We start from the raw sequence: 19,405 nt of genomic DNA, 5'->3' as shown, positions 1-19,405 counted from the left end.
ACAAGTATAAGAAAATTGGAAGGTTGTAACTTGAGTGTTGAACACACTCGTGTGGAGTATAGCTTAAACTATCATATTCATGTTAGTTGGGTCTGTTAATAGATGTACAATATACATGCATCTAGAGGTTTTGTCCTTGGTCATCGGTGGAGGATGACATCGTTGTGTTGAATTGTGATGTATGCGTTACCCTTGTGTTGGGTAAACATTATTGAATAGCTTATGTGTATGTATTACACTTGTTATTTATGCTTTGTTGTATTGAGGAATTTGTACATGATAATTGCTTATATACATTGTTTTGTGTGGGAGGAGATAGGGGATGTACTCCACGGTTTAGGGGAAGATAGGGGATGGACCTCTAAACCGGATTTTGTTTGGGAGGAGATAGGGGATGGACTCCATTAGCACCACTATATGTGTGCTTATTGATATTGGAAGTGTTTTACATGTTGTTGATACAGCACTAAAATGTGTATCATTTGTGAAGTATAGAAGTGTTTTTGTTTGATATTGATACATCACTAAAATGTGTATCATTTGTGAAGTACGGAAGTGTTTTTATCTGAGATTGATACAGTACTAAAATGTGTATCTATTATGAGGTATGAATTGTTTAAAATGAGTTATTATCTCGCTTATCGCTTGGCGTATCCTTAGCTTACTGTGCGTATAGCCGGTAGAGTAGAGTTTTAATTGTTATCATCAGTGTATCTAAGTATGTTATGGGTTGCGGTGGTTACAGTTTTGAAAGGCCGAGCTGCCTCATTTGTGGATTATATACATGTTGATGATTTTTTATTTCCCTTTTATTTAAGGCGTGCATGTATTGATATGAATGTATTGGGAACAAACCAAAATGCCATTTTGAGAGTTTGGAAAGTGTGAAGGAAAATGGGGTCTTTGTGAACATGTTTTCAAACAAAAAGGTCATTTTGTTGTAAGTATGGAAAATGAGAGAGAGTAATGGGCTTAGTGAATCTATTTTCCTAAGTAGTTGTTAATGTTATAAAAGATTGGGAACGGGGGTTAATGGAAGGAAAAAGGAAAGATAAATCGCTTATGGCGTTGATTGAAACGGTTGTTTTCGAGAAAAGTTCATATATTTATATATATGTATATTTTGTATAAACTGTCACATTATTATTCTAGTATGAGAATGAGTGTTCATGATCATAACTATCTGTAATGTCGTTATTGTTGAGGATCATGTTGAGATCCCTACTGGACTATATGTTCATCCCACGTTGTTGAATCTTTTTCAGGTATTAAGCGGGTTGAGATGCAAGATTTGGATCTTCTTATTTGTTGGCCACGGGGCCTCTTTGTTGTTAGCGGAATGCTATATATGTAATAAAGGGTTGCACCCTTCATTTGATTATTTAATGTTGTAAGCCTGAGGGCAACTTATTTAGAATGCTCATGTTGTATTTAATATGTATTCGAATGAGAGAGTGTTGTTCACTTCTTTTAGTTGAACATCTGAATTTATTTCCGTATGTTATCTCTGAAACTGGATTAAGTTAATGAACTTGGTAATGACTTCGAGTAATAAAAAGTGGGGCGTGACAAACCCTCTTGGGCTCTTTGTCCTCCAAAGCAGCCCATAAGAACACCTTCTACAAGGACACATCCAATAACTTGAACGACCTCTACCTATGCAGAGGCGATGTTGCAACTGATATGTGCTAGAAATGTGTGGAGGCTGCAATTCAAGAAATCCAACAACCCTCTAGATGCCAATCTAATAACGGGGCAGTCATATGGTACGATGAGTGCATGTTACATTACTCTGTTGATAACTTCTTTGGAACTGCAGAAACAGATCCACGAGTTTGGATGTGGAATGTCGGCAATACTACTTCGCCTGATGATCCAAACTATCTCGCGCTTGATTTAATGTCCAGTATGATATTGAACGTTGAGACGCAGACGATGCATGAACATGATGAATCAACTGTGACGAAAAGTGATGGTACACGCCACAGATATGGGATGGTGCAGTGTAGTAGAGATATAAGTGGTAAAGCTTGTAATACGTGTTTGACGACTCTGAAGGAATTTTCCAAGGAATGTTGCCAAGGGAAGAAAGGGTGGCGTATATTGGCACCCAGTTGCAATCTGAGGTATGAGGAATATCCTTTCCTTACACTGCCCGTGACTCCACCGGTGCCTCCGCCTATGCCTACTACTACAAGCAAAGGTGAGTCAAAAGACATGTTAGACCTGTTGATAGGCAAAATAAAATTTATATTTTATATTATCTTCTAGTTATATAGTAGCGTTAAAGATGTTCCAAGTTCGAGATGAAATTTGCATAATTAAAACTTTGGACAAGTAGGGTTCTGTAATTATTATTTGATTACGTTCCCATTTTACTGTCCAGGTTAAGAATTTCTTGATATTAATTAGTTATAGAGCAATGCTAGGTATCATGAAAAAAATTTCATGAAAATGATCATGAAAGATTTATGACCCTTGGGTTACACTTAAAATAAAGTACCACACACTAATCAAGGTAATCCAAGAGTCATAAATCTTTCATGATTATTTTCATGAAAATTTTTTCATGATCCCTAACTTTTCTCTTAGTTATAAGGTCAAGGGGAATTTACCGAATCAGTATTACTTTTCTAAAATAATTACAAATTCATGAAAAAAACTTATGACTTTAATCGTTAAAGTGTGTAAAGTTTATCACGAATCTATAATTATTTTTCAAAAGTATCACTGATTTTTTGTTATTTCCCCTAAGATCAATGTGTTAGCCCACTCAGTAACATTAATCTGCATACTTAACTGGCAGGAAATGCGGGGGAGAACACAACAAAGATAGTACTTATCACTGTACCAGTTAGTACATTCCTAGTTGTTACCTTTGGTTTCTACTTTTACCGATTATTTGGCAGAAGAAGGGAAGCACGAGAAGGTTAGCCCTTGATCATCATATCTTTTTTAGGGGCTAATTATATCAATTGGTGTCCAAAGTATTTAGTTCATAATTTTACAACAACAACAACAACAACAACAAAATCAAATTGTTGGGAACCAAATGTAGTAGAGTGTATACTGTGGGGGATAATTTGTGCATTTAGTCCATTCGATTTTACTTTAATTTGAGCGAAATTTCATTTTAATTGTTGTAATTTTAATTTGAATAATTTCAACCCTATACGTTTAGTTTTGTTGCAATGAAATCTCTCTGACGATTACTGTTAAAATTTTAAACAGAAATAAATCGCATGTAAAATTAAAGGGTGCTAAGAGAAATTCATAAGAAATTATAAGGATCACACTAGTTCCCTTTAGATTCTTTTGAATTTTACTTTGGTCTCTCTAGTTTTGCATTTAATCTTTTTCGGTTAAAAATGTTAACGCACATAATGGAGAAACAATATCATAACAAAACTAAAAGTGTAGGGTCTAAATTTTTCAAATTGAAACTATAGAGACTAAAGTGATATTTTGCTTAAATTATAGGGATTAATGATATAATTTACCCATAAATTCAAGTCTTATTCATCTATACTATATACTAATATAATAAAGAATGATACATTACACCATTAATCCTTCTAGTTTGAACGAAATTTTGCTTTGATTCTCATAGTTTCAATTTTAACAATTGTCCTTGCGCTTTCAATTTTATTTCAACGCGGTCCCTCCCTCATCATTAAAATTTGGAATGAAAAAAGATTACGGACCAAAGTAAAATTTAAAACAAATTATAAGGACCACCAGTGTAATAAAAAATTGAAACTACCAAAATTACAACAAAAATTGGAAGTGTAAGAACCACATTGCAACAAAATTGAAAGTGTAGATATCAAATTGTTCAAATTGACACTTCTCTTAAACTATAAGGATTAATGTGTAATTTACCCTAATAAAGAAAGATTAGGGGAAGCACCTTCTTTTTATGAAATTGTGTCAAGCCAATTTTGGTGAATTAGCAGGTTAAATTCACTACAACTGATGGAAGATAAATTTGTAGTAGCAAATCTTTCACATTCTTCTTATATTTTAGGGTAAATTATATTGTTGGACTCTTTAGTGATTGAAGTTTTACTTTAGTCCTTATAGTTTTAATTTGGACAATTTAAATCATATATGTTCAATTCTGTTGCAATATGATCCCTTTATAGAATGTTCTCTTCAATGAAAAAATACCACATACAAAACTTGAAAAACTAAAATGAAATTCAAAAAAGAATTATGTAATTAGTCGTGTAATTGAATAAGAATTAGCTGTGTAATTAAATAAGACTAAGATGCAACAAATTTGGAGGCATCGGAATTAGTAGTGCTCTGTTCTTGGTGAAATTGATACCAATGCTAATTTTATATTGAATGCAGTTCTTCAAGGGATGAGCCAAGAAATTTTGTTAAACAATATGGAATCTCAAACAACGAAGCGATTCATGGTGAAAGGGTTGGAAGTTCAGGATGAAGATGACAGTAGAGATATGCATTACTTCGACCTAACTACTTTACAGATTGCTACAAACAATTTCTCTGACGCAAATAAGCTTGGACAAGGTGGTTTTGGTCCTGTCTACAAGGTAGAAAACATTTTTGCTCAACATTAATATAATCGATAAAATATACCCTATGGGCATGTTTGATTGAAATGATTAGAACATGAGAGTGAGATTATTAATCCGTGGGTCCCATAATCCTGTGTTTGTTTTAAAATTTTGTTTTATGATTAATAATTCAATGGATAATTAATCTAACAAATTTGCAGAATTATTAGTAATGGGGTAGGAGTGGGATTATATATCCTGAGTTGGCAAATAAACTACATAGACTCTTTTACATCTATATGTTTTTTTTATCCAATGCAAATCAAACAATGGACAAGAGGATAATTTATCCTACTAATCCAATTAAATATTGAACCATACTAATTTGATGGGATTATTAATACCATTACTATTAGTCTTGTGAATCAAACATGAAACATGGCCTATGATCCTTAAAGTTTGCATAATCAGGGTCTTTGGCCTAGTCATTGTGTACCACCACTTTGGCCCTGTTTGGTACAGCTTTTTTTCAGCTTATTTCAGCTTTCAGCTTAATTTAAGCTATTTTGATGTGTTTGGTTTAGCTTAACAATACAGCTTATAGCTTTTTGTAAGTCAGAAATCAGCTTATTCTTTGAGTGGGGCAGGAGAAGCTTAATTTATAAGTCAGAAATCAGCTTATGTTCATAGTTATAAGCAATAAGCTGTTAAGGCATAAACTATAAGCACTTTCCCACAGTTCTACCAAATAGGGTCTTTGTGATATGAGATCTCATTACTTTGATCTTTTAAAATTTAATTTTGTTAATTTTATCCTTACATTTTTCAGTTCAAGTCGTATTAGTCTAATTCCGGTGTTCGTCCAGATTCCTAACGAAACCATACAATATTTACTTATTGTCTTTAAACTACGTGTATTGTGTCAATTTGTTTCTTCAAAGTTTTAATTTTACAATTTCATCTCTTCATATTGTAAATTTATATTTCATTTTCCTATCAGTGTTTAAGGACCAAAGTGATAAATTTTTAATATTTCAAAATTTTAATTTTGTCAATTGCATCTCTTAACATTGTAAATTTATATTTCATCTTCCTAATCAGTGTTTAAGGACCAAAGCGATAAATTTTTAATAATTAAAGTCACTCGAAATGTATAGTTTAGGGACTAAGGTATCTTCTTTTATTTTTTTTATCATTCTGGTTACAATTGGTTTGAAAATGAGTTAGATTGACTCAAATTAAAAACTGGGTCGTGGTTCTTTTAATTTATCTATTACATTCAATTATATCAATTTTGTCATTTAAATTTTTGAAAAATTATTTGGTGGTCCTAGGGCATGGTCAGGTGGTGCTCCAGGTGTGTTTTGATTGGTGAATAGAGTGGGGTTCATGATTTTGTCTTGGGTAATTGGAGAACGGTAGAGGGTAGGATGATTTGTGATTTGTCAAGGACATAACCACATGGTGTCCCTAGATCATGATATGATTTTTCTTAAATTTTCACATTATAATAATTTAATCTAATGGATAACAGTTATTAAGAAATTAGATAGAAGTGAAAAGCAAAATGGTCCTTTTAAAAATGAATGAATCATTTCAAATTGGACACTAACCCTTCAATCATTTTGAGGAGAGAGCGTAGATTGTTTCATTACCTCTTAATTTCAGTCTAATTTTTAAGGAGTATCATCAATTAGACTAAATTAACATAATATTAAAAAAATCATGAATATTTTTTTTTTAAAGATTTGATTCATATAAGATATTACAATGAAAACCAATGAATTACAATTATAATAATGAAGATCAAATACAAACTTTACAAAGAAATTCCCAAAGTGGGAGAGAATGGCTCAGTTACCACACGCGGAATAAGGCCCACATGTAGGTGAAAGAGATTTGAACTACTGACCTCCTAGTGAGGTGCAAGAGTTCTGCTCAATCAGAAATCTCGTTGGTTAACGATAAAATTGATGCAATTAGAATTAGAGTGATCAAATTAACAGAAGAAGCAAATTAAAGGTATTATGCGTGTGAAGTAACAAAATTAAAACTAAATTGTACCCAACACATACCTTAGGAACCACAATAAACATATTTCATGTCTGGTTGAAATTTTGTTTGAAATGCATTATTATTCAGGGAAAGCTTCATGATGGGAAAGAAATAGCTGTTAAAAGATTATCAAGCAACTCTGGGCAAGGTCTTGAAGAGTTCAGGACTGAAGTCAAGTTGATAGTAAAACTTCAACACAGAAATCTTGTGAGGCTCTTAGGTTGCTGCATTGAGAAAGATGAAAAGCTCCTAGTCTATGAGTATATGGCCAACACTAGTCTTGATGCCTTCCTCTTCGGTTTGTGCTTTCTCTATGGCTGTTTGATGCAACTTATTTGAGCTGTTTATAGCTTTTTTTATTCAAAAAGTCTGTGTCATATTATTTGGCGCAGTTTTCGCTTACCATTTATTAGAAAGAAATAGCTTAAATAAACTAAAAAAAATTAATTATCTAAAAGTTGAGAGAGTGGCACTTTTGGATTATCAACTTTAACTTAGAATATAAGTTGCACCAAATAGCACCAATCTCTCTCCTTTTAATGAATTTAGCCAGACAACTTTACATTACAATTTGTCATTTTGGTCTAATTCAAAAATGTAATCAACAGATGCTATCATTAACCTCTTCTCTTTTTTTTTTTCTTTTTCTTTTTTTTGTCAGATTCTACAAAATGTAAGGAACTAGACTGGGCTAAGCGAGAAAACATAGTCACTGGAATAGCGAAGGGACTTTTGTATCTGCACGAGGACTCTCGACTCAAAATCATCCACAGAGACATGAAAGCTAGCAATGTTTTATTAGACGATGAGATGAACCCAAAAATATCAGACTTTGGCACCGCCAGGATTTCTTATGGTAACCAAATTGAAGCCAGCACCAACAGAATTGTGGGTACATAGTAAGTCATTTCTTCCTTGAAGTTTATCCATTTTTAGAAAGAAAATATATATATATATATATATATATATCTCATGGGAAACTGTAGATTTTAAAAGATATCTATGTACCTAGAAAGTGTCCAAAATTTGAGGTGTGGTGTAAATTTAAACTTTGTCTAATGTAGGACATACCATAATAAATCTGATCTACACATTTCAAATTCTATACTTTTATACATTCACAACTTCGAATTTGCACTTACCCAAAAACTTCGAATTTGCATCAAAGCTCAAAGCCTAAAGATGCAGAAGCAAGGCCTTGTGTGTGACTTGGTTTATTTACTTCTAAAATTGTTATATTATTTGTGTGTGTGATGAAATTTCTCTCAAAGGTGCTGTTATCTAAAGTATGCAGAATTGTCTTAAGTTTATTTAAAATATCATACATATATATATATATATATATATATACATATTTTCAAGTTCATGGGGTCAATTAATGTCACCATATTAGATGTACATGTAGCACCGCCCATGTCCAGGTCAATCTATACATAATATTTCACTCCATGTAATATCTAAAGTAATTTTGCTTTCATCATTTTTCATCTCTAATTCAATGTTTTGCTTTGGACAGCGGATACATGGCACCAGAGTACGCAATGGAGGGAATATTTTCAGTAAAATCTGATGTTTACAGTTTTGGAGTTCTAATGTTAGAAATCATAAGTGGCAGAAGAAACAGTGCTAGCTTCAACCTCCCAGCACGCACCGAAGGCTTTTTACAAAATGTATGTTGGTCATTTCATCTAATTGTTGAACTTCGGTACGATCAAAATTTCTATTTTTTGTTCTAAATTTTTGAACTCAATTGGATATGATTACAAACAGGCATGGCGACTATGGAATGATGGCAAAGCTCAAGAGTTGATAGATAGAAACTTGATCGACAGTTGTCCTGTAAGAAAGGTTGCCATATGGATTAACATCGCATTGTTGTGCGTTCAAGAGAACCCTGATGATCGGCCCTCGATGTCAAAAGTTGCTTTCATGCTTGGAGGCCAATCAACAGAGATTGCCAAGCCATCTGAACCTCCATTCTCTGTTGGTAGATTCCCCATGTCCGATCAATGGTCATCTACCGGGGAAGGAACAGAACCTGCGAGTGTACCACTTACACTCCCCCGAGAATAGACATGGACGGATGGACACTTAATCCATCCAATTCAAAACCAATTGGCAATGAGTGGAGAGGCTTTTGAAGTATATTAACCAAGCTTGGAACACACGTAATGTTTATATCCATCACCGAGATTACCATTTTGTTAATTAGAAATTTTGCTAACTAGGTGTGTATCTATCATATGAAAATTGAAATGTGGAATGTGGCATATGTCAGTTAATTACCATTTTTTTCCATTAATTGATAAGTATACTAATTTAACTTGTTCCTTATGTCTCAGACAAGGTTTTGAAAACCGGACTGGACCGGCCGATTCGACCGGTTGAACCGTCGACCGGTCGGGGTTCTGGTCCAGACATACCCTCTAAACCGACCAAAACTAAAAACCGGCGTATTTAGTGGGAACCGGGAAAACCAGCGGTTGATTTTTTTATTTTTTTTTTAGTTTTTCTTTCTTTGTTTTTTATTTTCTATCTTTTCTTTCTTTCTTTCTTATTTTATATATATATATATATATAATATAATATAAGAATATAAGAAAATTTTAATTTGAAACTCTTTTTCAAGGGTTTCTTCTTGTGAGGAATCTCATTAAGAGTTTGATGAAATTATTGTGAAAGTTTTCACCTATTTATAAGAAAAAAATTATTTCAAAAAGACTCAAGAAATGCATATGGGATTCAATCAAATGTATTGGAGGGAATATTGAAATTTTGATATCCCTCCAAAATTTTTGCTCTCCTTTCAATCAAATTATTTGAATTAAAATCATATGGAGGGAATATTAAATATTTGATTTCATCTTCCAAAATTGAAATTAATAATATTTTAAAATATATTATTATATTTTTAAGTAAAAAAAATATTAGGACAAATATTTAAGATAATTTAATATTTTTAATTTATAATTTTATTACTTATACTTTTATTTAAATATAATTTTAATATATTTATTACGTCACGGTTCGATTCCCGTTCAACCCGATGGTTGAACCGATGACCCGTCCACCTAATCTCTTTTCCGGTTCGCTCACCGGTCTGATTTTTAAAACATTGGTCTCAGACACTAGTTCTAACTTCTTTCGTGTTAAATGTCAGAGTGACCGTGTGTTTTTATCAAATGTGGGAGAGGGTATACATATTTTTACACTTGCCTTCCTGCATAAGGGGTATACTTGCTGTTGCTTCCTATAATTTGCTTGCAAATGAAGTGTGGCAAACTACCTCTGCTTTCAAATGTAATTTTCTATTCAGCTGTGATTGTTTTACTCTTCTTATGAATAGAGTTAGATTTTACATACAGAAATATGGAAAGGAAGACCAAGTGGCCTATTTGGACACATGATGCCCAAACGATAAATTAAGTGTTTAGGCTAATATTGGCGGATTAACTCTGAAAGGGCCACGTTCGACTGGAAATGGCACAACAGTCAAAATACACCGCTTTGCCTTGATCCAAGGCACTTTTCTTTGAGGGGATGAATTTTATTGTTTAGATCCTTAATTTTGCAATTTTGTCATTTTAAAAAATTTTGTTTTGCTATTACTTTGTCTAAAAAAATTTTGTTTTCATTGTCATTGTTTTAGCATGCTTCCTAAGATCTTTAGTATCTAAATTTAAGTCCAAATTCACTATTATTTTTTATAATTTTTATATTTGATTTTTTTTTTAGCTTTGGTTAGCAAGGAATTGCCCTATGCGGACTTTATTCAGTTTTGAGTTTATTAGTATTTTTTTTTTCTCTCTAAATTATCATTGTCTGTGTTTGTTCATGTTACTTGGTTCATCATCCAATACACATATACTAGACAACATTAAATATGATTAAATAGCAAAATTAACCACTCTGGAATTGAACATCTTTTCTATCTCTGTGGGGAATAGATTCATTCTATGACTAACTTGTAATCTAGTTTTTGCATTTCCCTTAAAAAGGAGGCTTATTCAATTCTATGTGAGAGGCAAATTGATCCATTCAAATTCAATCGAACTTCTAAATAGGCAATGAACTTTCTTAACAGAGGTGAATGAAGAACAATAAAAAACAAATTCCTTCTCTAATCTCCCTACATTTTTTTTTTCTAATTATAGAATCAATTGAGATAAGCTTGCCCAATTCCTTCATTTATCTCCCGCTTCATGTGCTTAAAAATGGCGCCAAAGTGATTTGAAAATTGAAAATGATCATAGTATAGTAATGCAGAAAAAGCACAAAACATACTAGACCAAAAATAAATAACGATATGTCGAGATGCATATAATGTCTAGACATATCAAAGAAATTTAAATGTAAGCGAAAAAAATTATTAACAACCATCTTGGGATTTTGGAATGACTTCCAAATCATTAAATTACTTCACACAAAACTTCTGATGACACTAATTATATACAATCTTTGATAATATTTCATAGTTTGAGATTGAAACACAAGCAATAATCACACAGAGTCAGCTTCCAAATTTAAAGCAAAAATATAATATCCACATGTTTTGCAAACTACACAAAATCAGCATAGTCTGAGTACTAGGCCACATACACATGAGTGGACTGAACAAGACCTTCTATCCTTTTCTCTATCTCATCTGGATTGGCACCCTCTATCTTGTCAACTTGAGCACCATCTTTCATCAGCAAAAATGTTGGCATGGCTTTTATCTCATATTTGGTTGCTACCTCCTAAACAAAACCAAAAAAATAAAATAATAATAAATCAATTAGTGCTATTTGTTAGGAATTTGATGACACCTAACTAAGATTGGTGAGACAAAATACAAGAATATAATGATTTATGTGATTTATTTTAGAATAAGATTACGTCCACAATCGTTACAGTTTCACTATGATCTGAAAACCATTACAACTCTCTCACCAAATACAGGAGACAGCCCTCATCTATGAAAGTACAAAAATTAAGGCAACATGGAAACAAGAAGAAGGCCCCCAAACCTCCCATTGGACCGATAGTAATATAACACAAATAAGAGGTGGGGCTTAGATGTGAGATTCACCCCTTGTCTTTTATCCTTAAAACTTTTTTATTCTAGATTTTGTTAGGAATTCACCCTTCCTAACCAAGATCGGTGAGACATGAAATAATAAAGGAATAAAAAAATAAATCAAACAAATCACACATACAAGAATATAAGGATTTATGTGGTTCACCCCAGAATAGAACTACGTCCACGTCTGTTACGGTTTTCACAATGATCAGAAAAAATACAACTCTCTTAACCTAAAAGAGGCGCCCACATCTATTTATAAGTATACAATTAGGATTACAATGAATCAACATGGAAATTACAAAAGTACTCAAAAAATTTTGGCTGAGGAATTACGAAAGTACCCCAAAGCCCCCCATTAAACCTAGTGTTTGTGTGAATAGTAAGATTGACTAAACAATACTTATTAAGGTCCACCGATCCAACAAATTTGAGTAAATGTTTTGAAAAATGATTTACTGATCACTATCAATCAAATACTGCCATTAACTAGCAATAGAAATTTCACATGTATGCTTCATATAGTCCATCGTATAATACAATACAACACAGAGAAACTGTATATCATGAAGATACCTTGACATCATCAACGTCAACTATGAGAAACAGTGTATATCCTGGTAAGTTGATGCCAGTTCCTCGATAAAAGGATTCATTGCCACCGACGGCATGCACCATGAGGCTGTAAAATGAGCCACAATCTACCCCCCCACCCAAAAAAAAAAAAAAAAAAAAAACAGAGATACTGATAAATAAATATAATCAAAAATGTAAAGGAAAATTAAATTCAGTGGTACCTACAAAAAAAAAAAAAATTTACAAAATCATCAAAAAGTATGACATTTTAATTATTAAAATTTATAAACTTTAGTACTAAATTGGTCATCATGTTTTTTTTAAGGCTTAGTCCCTAAGGAGATCATAAGTTCAATTTCCCTAAAGAGAGTTGAATTAAGAGAGTGTAAACATTTAGGTTTTTCGTCAAGGGTAATGAGATTTTCTCTCATAGATGCTAATCTAATTACTAACAACTAACATTTGCCCCCCAAAAAAAAAAAAAAAAAGTCTTAAAAGGCTTTGAATAATATCAAGAAGAAATGCACAAGTTGACTTTTTACTTTTTGATTATTTTAGTTTGAGATTAAAAAGTTTATTTAGATTGTCTTTTTTGCCTATTATGAGAAAAGAAAAAAAAAAGTGAAATGATTATAATTTGAATGTGACATTTTGTATTGATTTTTTAACCTATTTTATCTCTAGTGACTAAATTAGCCAATAATCCCATTGCCAAAGGAAGCCATCTTTACAAGTTTAAAGTTGGCTTAATTGATTACATTATTTCTTCTGCAGTATTTCGGATTGTACCAACAACTCTCATCCTTCACTTGACCCATGGGCCATTGATGGTTCAAGGAAACAGCAGCTCTAGAAGATACAACCCCCACTCGACATTTGCCTCAGAACATGCCTCGAGTACAAGAGTACCCTCAGCAGACACAATTAGTTGCACCTGTACTAAAGCTATTAGACACTATGGAAGTAAAATAACACACCGAACTCACAACATTTAAGAAAGAGCCATCTCTTTAATTCACCAAAAATGTGTAAGACCCCTTTTTTTTTCCACCCCCTTTGACCCCCTCTCTCTCTTATTGGTTGGATTTTCTTTTTTCTTTTTTTTTGTTTCCCTTGTCCTCCAATCACCTCCTGCCACATGTGTGTGGGGGGTGGTGATTGGAGGGGATCTCCATCACTCCTCTTAATTCACTGTGTGGATTGGAGCAAATTGTTAAGCCTATGGAGTGTATTGCGGGTCACATTTCAATAATTTGAATCGTTAATGTATAGACCTCATCAAGTATTTCATGCCTACAAAAAATCAAATTGATCGGTTATCAGTAGGCCTTTGATTGGAATATAGTTTTGTTAAGAATTTATTTTCAAAATTATATTTACCATTGAAAAAAATGTATTTCAATCAAGGGGCTACCGATATCCAATCAACTTAATTTTTTGCAGCCATGAAGTATTCGCCGAGCTCTATACATTAAACAGTTTGGATTATCGAAACAGGACCAATGGTGAGCTACACAAGCCCAGCAATACACTTCAATCTACACAGTAAACTGAAAAGAAGCCTCTCTCAACATTTAAAGTCCCATTGAGGTTAAACATACAATGATTACCCATGTCATCGCACTTCGATGCTGTGAATTTCGAGTGGCAAAAAAAATTTCGATGATCAACTCATTAAAATTTTATCAAAATTTCACTAATTAAAGTCAATGAAATTTTGGCTAGTCATTGAAATTTCTATGGCCAAGTTAGTACTCAGTAAAATTTCATGGATTTTTTTCTTTAAAATTTCATATTTGTCACGCCCCACTTTTTATTACTCGAAGTCATTACCAAATTCATTAACTTAATTCAATTTCAAGGATAACATGCGAAAATAAACTCATACATTCAATCTGTAGAAGTGATTAACAATACTCTCATTCGTATGCAAAGTAAACATTACATGAACATACTGAATAAATTGCCCTTGGGCTTACATCACTTAAGGTACAAGAAGAAGGGTGTAACCCTTTTACAACAATGGCATTCCGCCAACAACAAAGAGGCCCCGTGGCCAACAAATAAGAAGATCCAAATCTTGCAGCTCAACCTGCTTAATACCTGAAAAAGATTCAACAACGTGGGATGAACATATAGTCCAGTAGGGATCTCAACATGGCCCTCAACAATAACAACATTACAGATAGCTATGATCATGAACACTCATTCTCATACTAGAATAATAATGTGACAGTTTATACAATATATATATATATATATATGAACTTTTCTCGAAAACAACTATTTAATTCAACGCTATAAGCGATTCATCTTTCTTTTTTCCTTTCATTAACCCCCATTCCCAATCTTTTATAACATTAACAACTACTTAGGAAAATAGATTCACTAAGGCCATTACTCTCTCCCATTTGCCACACACACAACAGATGTGCCTTTTCAAAACATATTTCTAAAATGTTTGATTTTCTTTACACTTCCAAAAGAAAAAAGGGCATTTCAGTTCAATCCCCATTTCTATCATAGTTATCCATGCACACCTCTATAAAAAGGGAGATAACAACTCAACTACATGCATAAAATAAATCAATGAGACAACTCGTCCCTCCAACACTGTAACCAATACAATCCACAATGTTTCCAGATACACTGAAACAATAACAAAACAACTCTGCTCTACTAGCTATATGCGTAGTAAGCCAAAGATACACTTCTCACAACAATCTACCAGTTTACCAGGCGCTAGCTGGAAGGGTATGGTACCTTAGATTATCAGCGCGTCAGTTCTCCAGGCGCTAGCTGGAAGGGTATGATACCTCTGATTATAAGCGCAGTGTATATATATATGAACACATAGGTGTGTGGAGTCCATCCCCTATCTTCTCACACACACTGGAGTACAACCCCTCTCTTCTCCCCAACCAGTATACAAATATAATGTAATTCAGCATTTCATCACATACGATGTTCAATCAACAATGGTGTAATACATACACAACAATTCAACGCAACCGTATCATCCTCCACCGATGACCAAGACAAAATCTCTAGATGCATGCATATTGTACATCTATTAACAGACCCAACTAACATGAGATTACAAAACTCAGCAACAACATGAACATGGTAGTTAAAGCTATACCCCACACAAGTGTGTTCAACACTCAAGATACAACATTCCAATTTTCTTATACTTGTTTCAAAATACCTTTCCCATTTCACAAAATGAATTCCACTTCCTTTGTTTTCACAAAATCATTCCCATGGTCAAAAGCCATAACTCATTTAAATTCACTACATTCTTTTCAAAGCCATTTCGAACTAATTATGCAAATTAAGTCATAAACAATAAATTAGGATTTTTCCTTCCTCTTTCTCAATATTGACCAAAAAGGCCCAATTAACATCAACAAACAATAATAACCACAATTAAGACTCAAAATACCTAAGTATTTGCCCAAAGATCAAAACCCCTCAATTAATTTATTAAATCAAATAAAATAAAAAAAATTAGGGTTTCCTCTCCTTTCAACAACCACATGCTAATTAACACTCCAATTAGCCCAAACCACAACTAATGATAATAAACCCAAATTCAACAACCAACCCAAGGTTCAGTCCCATGATTTTCACAAATCCAACATGATACAATTTTTATGCAATACAAAAACTACCACATGTCTATCTATAGACGAAGTATTGAAAAGAAACAAGGAGAATCCCTACCTCAAATGGAGAACTCAAATAGAGAAAATGACCCGAAATCAAAGTGCTCCAAATCCCAAATTTCTTGGATCACAACGAAGCCCTCGACGATCAACACACATCTTACAAAGGCCCAAGGTGAGGAAAACACTCTAGCTAGATCAATCCTAAGAGAGAAGTTAGGTTTTAGAGTGAGGTGCTCTCCAATGGAGGTTTTGAAAAAGTAAGAGAGAGAAAGGAAATCAAAAAGTGATCAAAAAGTGATTTCACGGACTGATATAAAAACAGGTCCGCTCGAGCGTACAACACCCCGCTCGAGCGTCAGACACAGGTTCACGCTCGAGCATCCAAAGATCCGCTCGAGCGCCGGATGCACTATCCCAGAATTTTCTGCAGACGTCCAAAATGCTGAGAGAAGGAAATTCACGCTCGAGCGTCCAAACTGCCGCTCGAGCGGAAAAGCAACAACAAAAGCCCGCTCGAGCGTCAAATCGCTGCTCGAGCGGAGAGACCAAAACCTGGGCAAAAATTCAAAGCTTTAAAACACAACTAACTTATTCCCAACTTGCCCAACACAGCCCAAAACTCTAACACAAAGAGTAAGGGATAGAAATGAGGATAAGACCACAACGAATCTACGGAACCGAGTCCAGATTACAGTTAAACAATAATAACAGGGAATACCGGGATCGCTATAATATTATTCATGGATCTTGTTTGAAAGATCTTATCAATAGGATTCTAAAAATATAAATTTTACAAAAAATGAAGATGTAAATAAAATGTTATTAAATTTAAAAATTTTGAAATCTCTTAAACAATATAAGTTACTAAAATAATAACACTGAAGGATCTTAACTAAGAAGAGAAATTATATTGGACTTTTTCTACTATTCAAACTATATGGAGGATGTATTGTTAATTTTCCAATACTTTTTTGGTTCACCTAGCTGAGTAAAATTTGAAAGTCTAAAGTTTTTTGAAAAAATTACTAAAGATGGAATAAAATCAATAAAATAGCTACTGAAATAGTCAATCCTAAACACACAATAAACCCATAAAAATAGAGCATTTCACTCATTTTGGCAACCATTTTTCTTCTTTCTTTCCACTAACTTTTTTCTGTTTTTCTATGTAAAAATGAATATATATATATATATATATATATTCATTTTGCTGAATATATCGATCTAGCATTTCAGTATATTCACCATGTAATTGAATGTTCAGTGTTAATGCCTTGAGAATATGTGGATCTCTTAAACTTAATGTAAAATCAGGAAAACAGTTAAAATGTACGGGACCTTTATTAAGACCAGTTTCCATCATTCCCATTAAACTAGCATTGTAATTAAGAAAACGAGCATCTCTTAAACAGAGTAAAACAGAAGTATTTTGTCCTATCATTGTTAATGGATTGACACCAATTTGTATTAAACCAATATGCATAAAATTGTAACCATGATCCATATGTCGTTTGATTAATTTTTTATCAAATAACTGACAGGTTTCTCTGGGTTTTTCTAAAGCATAAACTTGTTCAATTGTTTTAACATGGAGAGTAACTTTAAAAACATCCTGTATAAAAGAAGTTTTATAAATTTCTTTAATAGGTAGTTTTGGAATATTCCATCCAGAATTAATTTGATCATTTTGTATTTCAACATCTTCTTCATTAATTATGATGCCGGGATTAGGTATGGAAGGCAAGGTAGTTGACCTAGAACTGACTGATGAGTTACTTCTAAATAATCGATTCATTGTTTTGATTTAATTAACCAGTTTTACAGATATCTTAATACATACCCTATTCTTGTCAATTTTACCACATACCTAGTGTACATACATACCCTATCTTTAAACCCCAAAGTCTGACTCTGCCTAAATCGAAGGACTTACAGAAGACTGGGAAGAAGTGGGTGACTTAAACTAGGTGGATAAAGCAGACTGATCTTGTGGGTGATTAAGACGAACTGAAAACAAGATTAATTAAACAAACAAGGAAAACGATTGAGCAGAAGTAGCTAAACAGTTAGAAACAGGATACAACATCACTTGGCTCTGATACCAAAAAGGCGGACGCAGCAGTTAACTGGGAAGGGAGTGAACGGACTGGGTAAACAGTTAGAAACAAACGAGTCAGACTTTGAGCAGAAGTAGCTAAACAGTTAGAAACAGGATACAACATCACTTGGCTCTGATACCCTAAAGGCGGACGCAGCAGTTATATATGAAGGAGATGGATTACGAAATCAAAACGCATCAGATAAGAACTAAGCACTGGATGATAATTGAAAACATTTAATCAAAGCATTCAAAATAAACATTTTATTAAATTACAGAAACTAACTTACAATTCTACGAACTGCAAGGATCTTTAATTGGGTACAACGGGGAAGCTTGTAAGGCTCTCAGCACACTCTGGTTTTTCTTACAACAGAAATGGAGAAGAAAATTGAAGAATGCCTGAATGCTTACAATTGATTACAATATAAAGAAATAAAAAGCAAAACAGTTAATCATGTGACTTCTGAAAGCAGCTGGCCGAGCATGTGAAAAGTAGATGCTGTCGGTTGCTTTCGGCTAATTGATTGAATAGTTGAGCGGCTTTAAACAAAAGTTGATTGGGTGAATAGTGACAGTGAACAGTAAAAGTGAACAGTAACTTTTACTATTCATCACTTTCGGTGGAGCATGTGATTAAAGGAATCAATATAAATATAAATTAGCAGCTTTTCTCAAAGGAGTATTGATTGAAGCTAATTTGTATTTATAGAGAATCCTATGTTGATTAGGCAAATGGGTCCTGAGCATCTTGAAACTCTGGGCCTGAATACTGATTAGTTGATTCTTCAGAAGAATGCAAACTGACTGATCCTTCTTCTGACTGGTCTGAATGGTCTGAACTGGAAGCAGATTGGGCTTCAGCTTGATCTGTAATTTGTCTTGCTAATTGGAGCAGTTCATCTCTAGATAACTTGGGCTTGACCTTTGATTTAGCTTTGGGCTGAGCAGGAGGTGAAATGGGCTTAGCCTTTGCTTTGGATTTTGATTTGGATTTGGGCTGATCTTTGGGCTGGGCCGGAGCTGGAGAAGCTTTGGACTTAGCCTTTGATTTTTAATGTGTTGACTGAACTGGTTTGGATTTGGGCTTGGAACCACTGGATGAGGGGCTTCCAAGATTGATTGGAGGAAGGCTGGGCTGGCTTCCGTGACTGATTGCAGCAGTTGGGATCTGCTGGGCTTTAACCATTGCAGGAGTTGGAGCATATTGACTAGATGGAAATTCCTCGTGAACAATTTCAAATATACGGGGCAAATTGAATTTAGCCCACCATTTGACTGAGTGATGTCGGATAATTATGTTACCATCAATCCCATAATGCCATTTAAATATCCAGGGGATTTTGTATTTGGCTATAAAAATTAACAATAGTGGGAATGATCTCTGATGAGTGGTGAATGGGTAAACAGCAGCAAA

At 33.6% G+C, this 19,405-nt stretch overlaps 2 protein-coding genes and 1 pseudogene across 2 annotated transcripts in view; 2 read left to right on the top strand and 1 right to left on the bottom strand.

Moving 5' to 3' along the window:
• Positions 1-8,866, top strand: part of LOC114297891 (G-type lectin S-receptor-like serine/threonine-protein kinase At1g61490) — a 95,229-nt gene extending 86,363 nt beyond the window's left edge. Inside the window, exons 2-6 of the mRNA XM_082886844.1 lie at positions 4,357-4,562; positions 6,669-6,879; positions 7,243-7,480; positions 8,098-8,251; positions 8,352-8,866. Coding sequence (XP_082742970.1) covers positions 4,357-4,562; positions 6,669-6,879; positions 7,243-7,480; positions 8,098-8,251; positions 8,352-8,654 — 1,112 coding nt within the window. The 3' untranslated portion in view covers positions 8,655-8,866. The remainder of the gene's footprint in view (positions 1-4,356; positions 4,563-6,668; positions 6,880-7,242; positions 7,481-8,097; positions 8,252-8,351) is intronic.
• On the top strand, positions 1,573-2,941 carry LOC145798982 (cysteine-rich repeat secretory protein 38-like; annotated as a pseudogene).
• Positions 8,867-10,962: 2,096 nt separating the features above from the next.
• The window catches only part of LOC114297896 (thioredoxin-like protein CXXS1), a 104,510-nt gene continuing 96,067 nt past the window's right edge, over positions 10,963-19,405 (bottom strand). Inside the window, exon 3 of the mRNA XM_028242374.2 lies at positions 10,963-11,320. Within this exon, the coding sequence (XP_028098175.2) occupies positions 11,168-11,320 (153 nt within the window). The 3' untranslated portion in view covers positions 10,963-11,167. The remainder of the gene's footprint in view (positions 11,321-19,405) is intronic.

The sequence above is a fragment of the Camellia sinensis genome, chromosome 9 (genome assembly GCF_055761805.1).
Source record: "Camellia sinensis isolate YWXY chromosome 9, ASM5576180v1, whole genome shotgun sequence".
Taxonomy (NCBI): Eukaryota; Viridiplantae; Streptophyta; class Magnoliopsida; order Ericales; family Theaceae; genus Camellia; species Camellia sinensis.
This window is presented reverse-complemented; position numbering and strand designations above follow the sequence as displayed.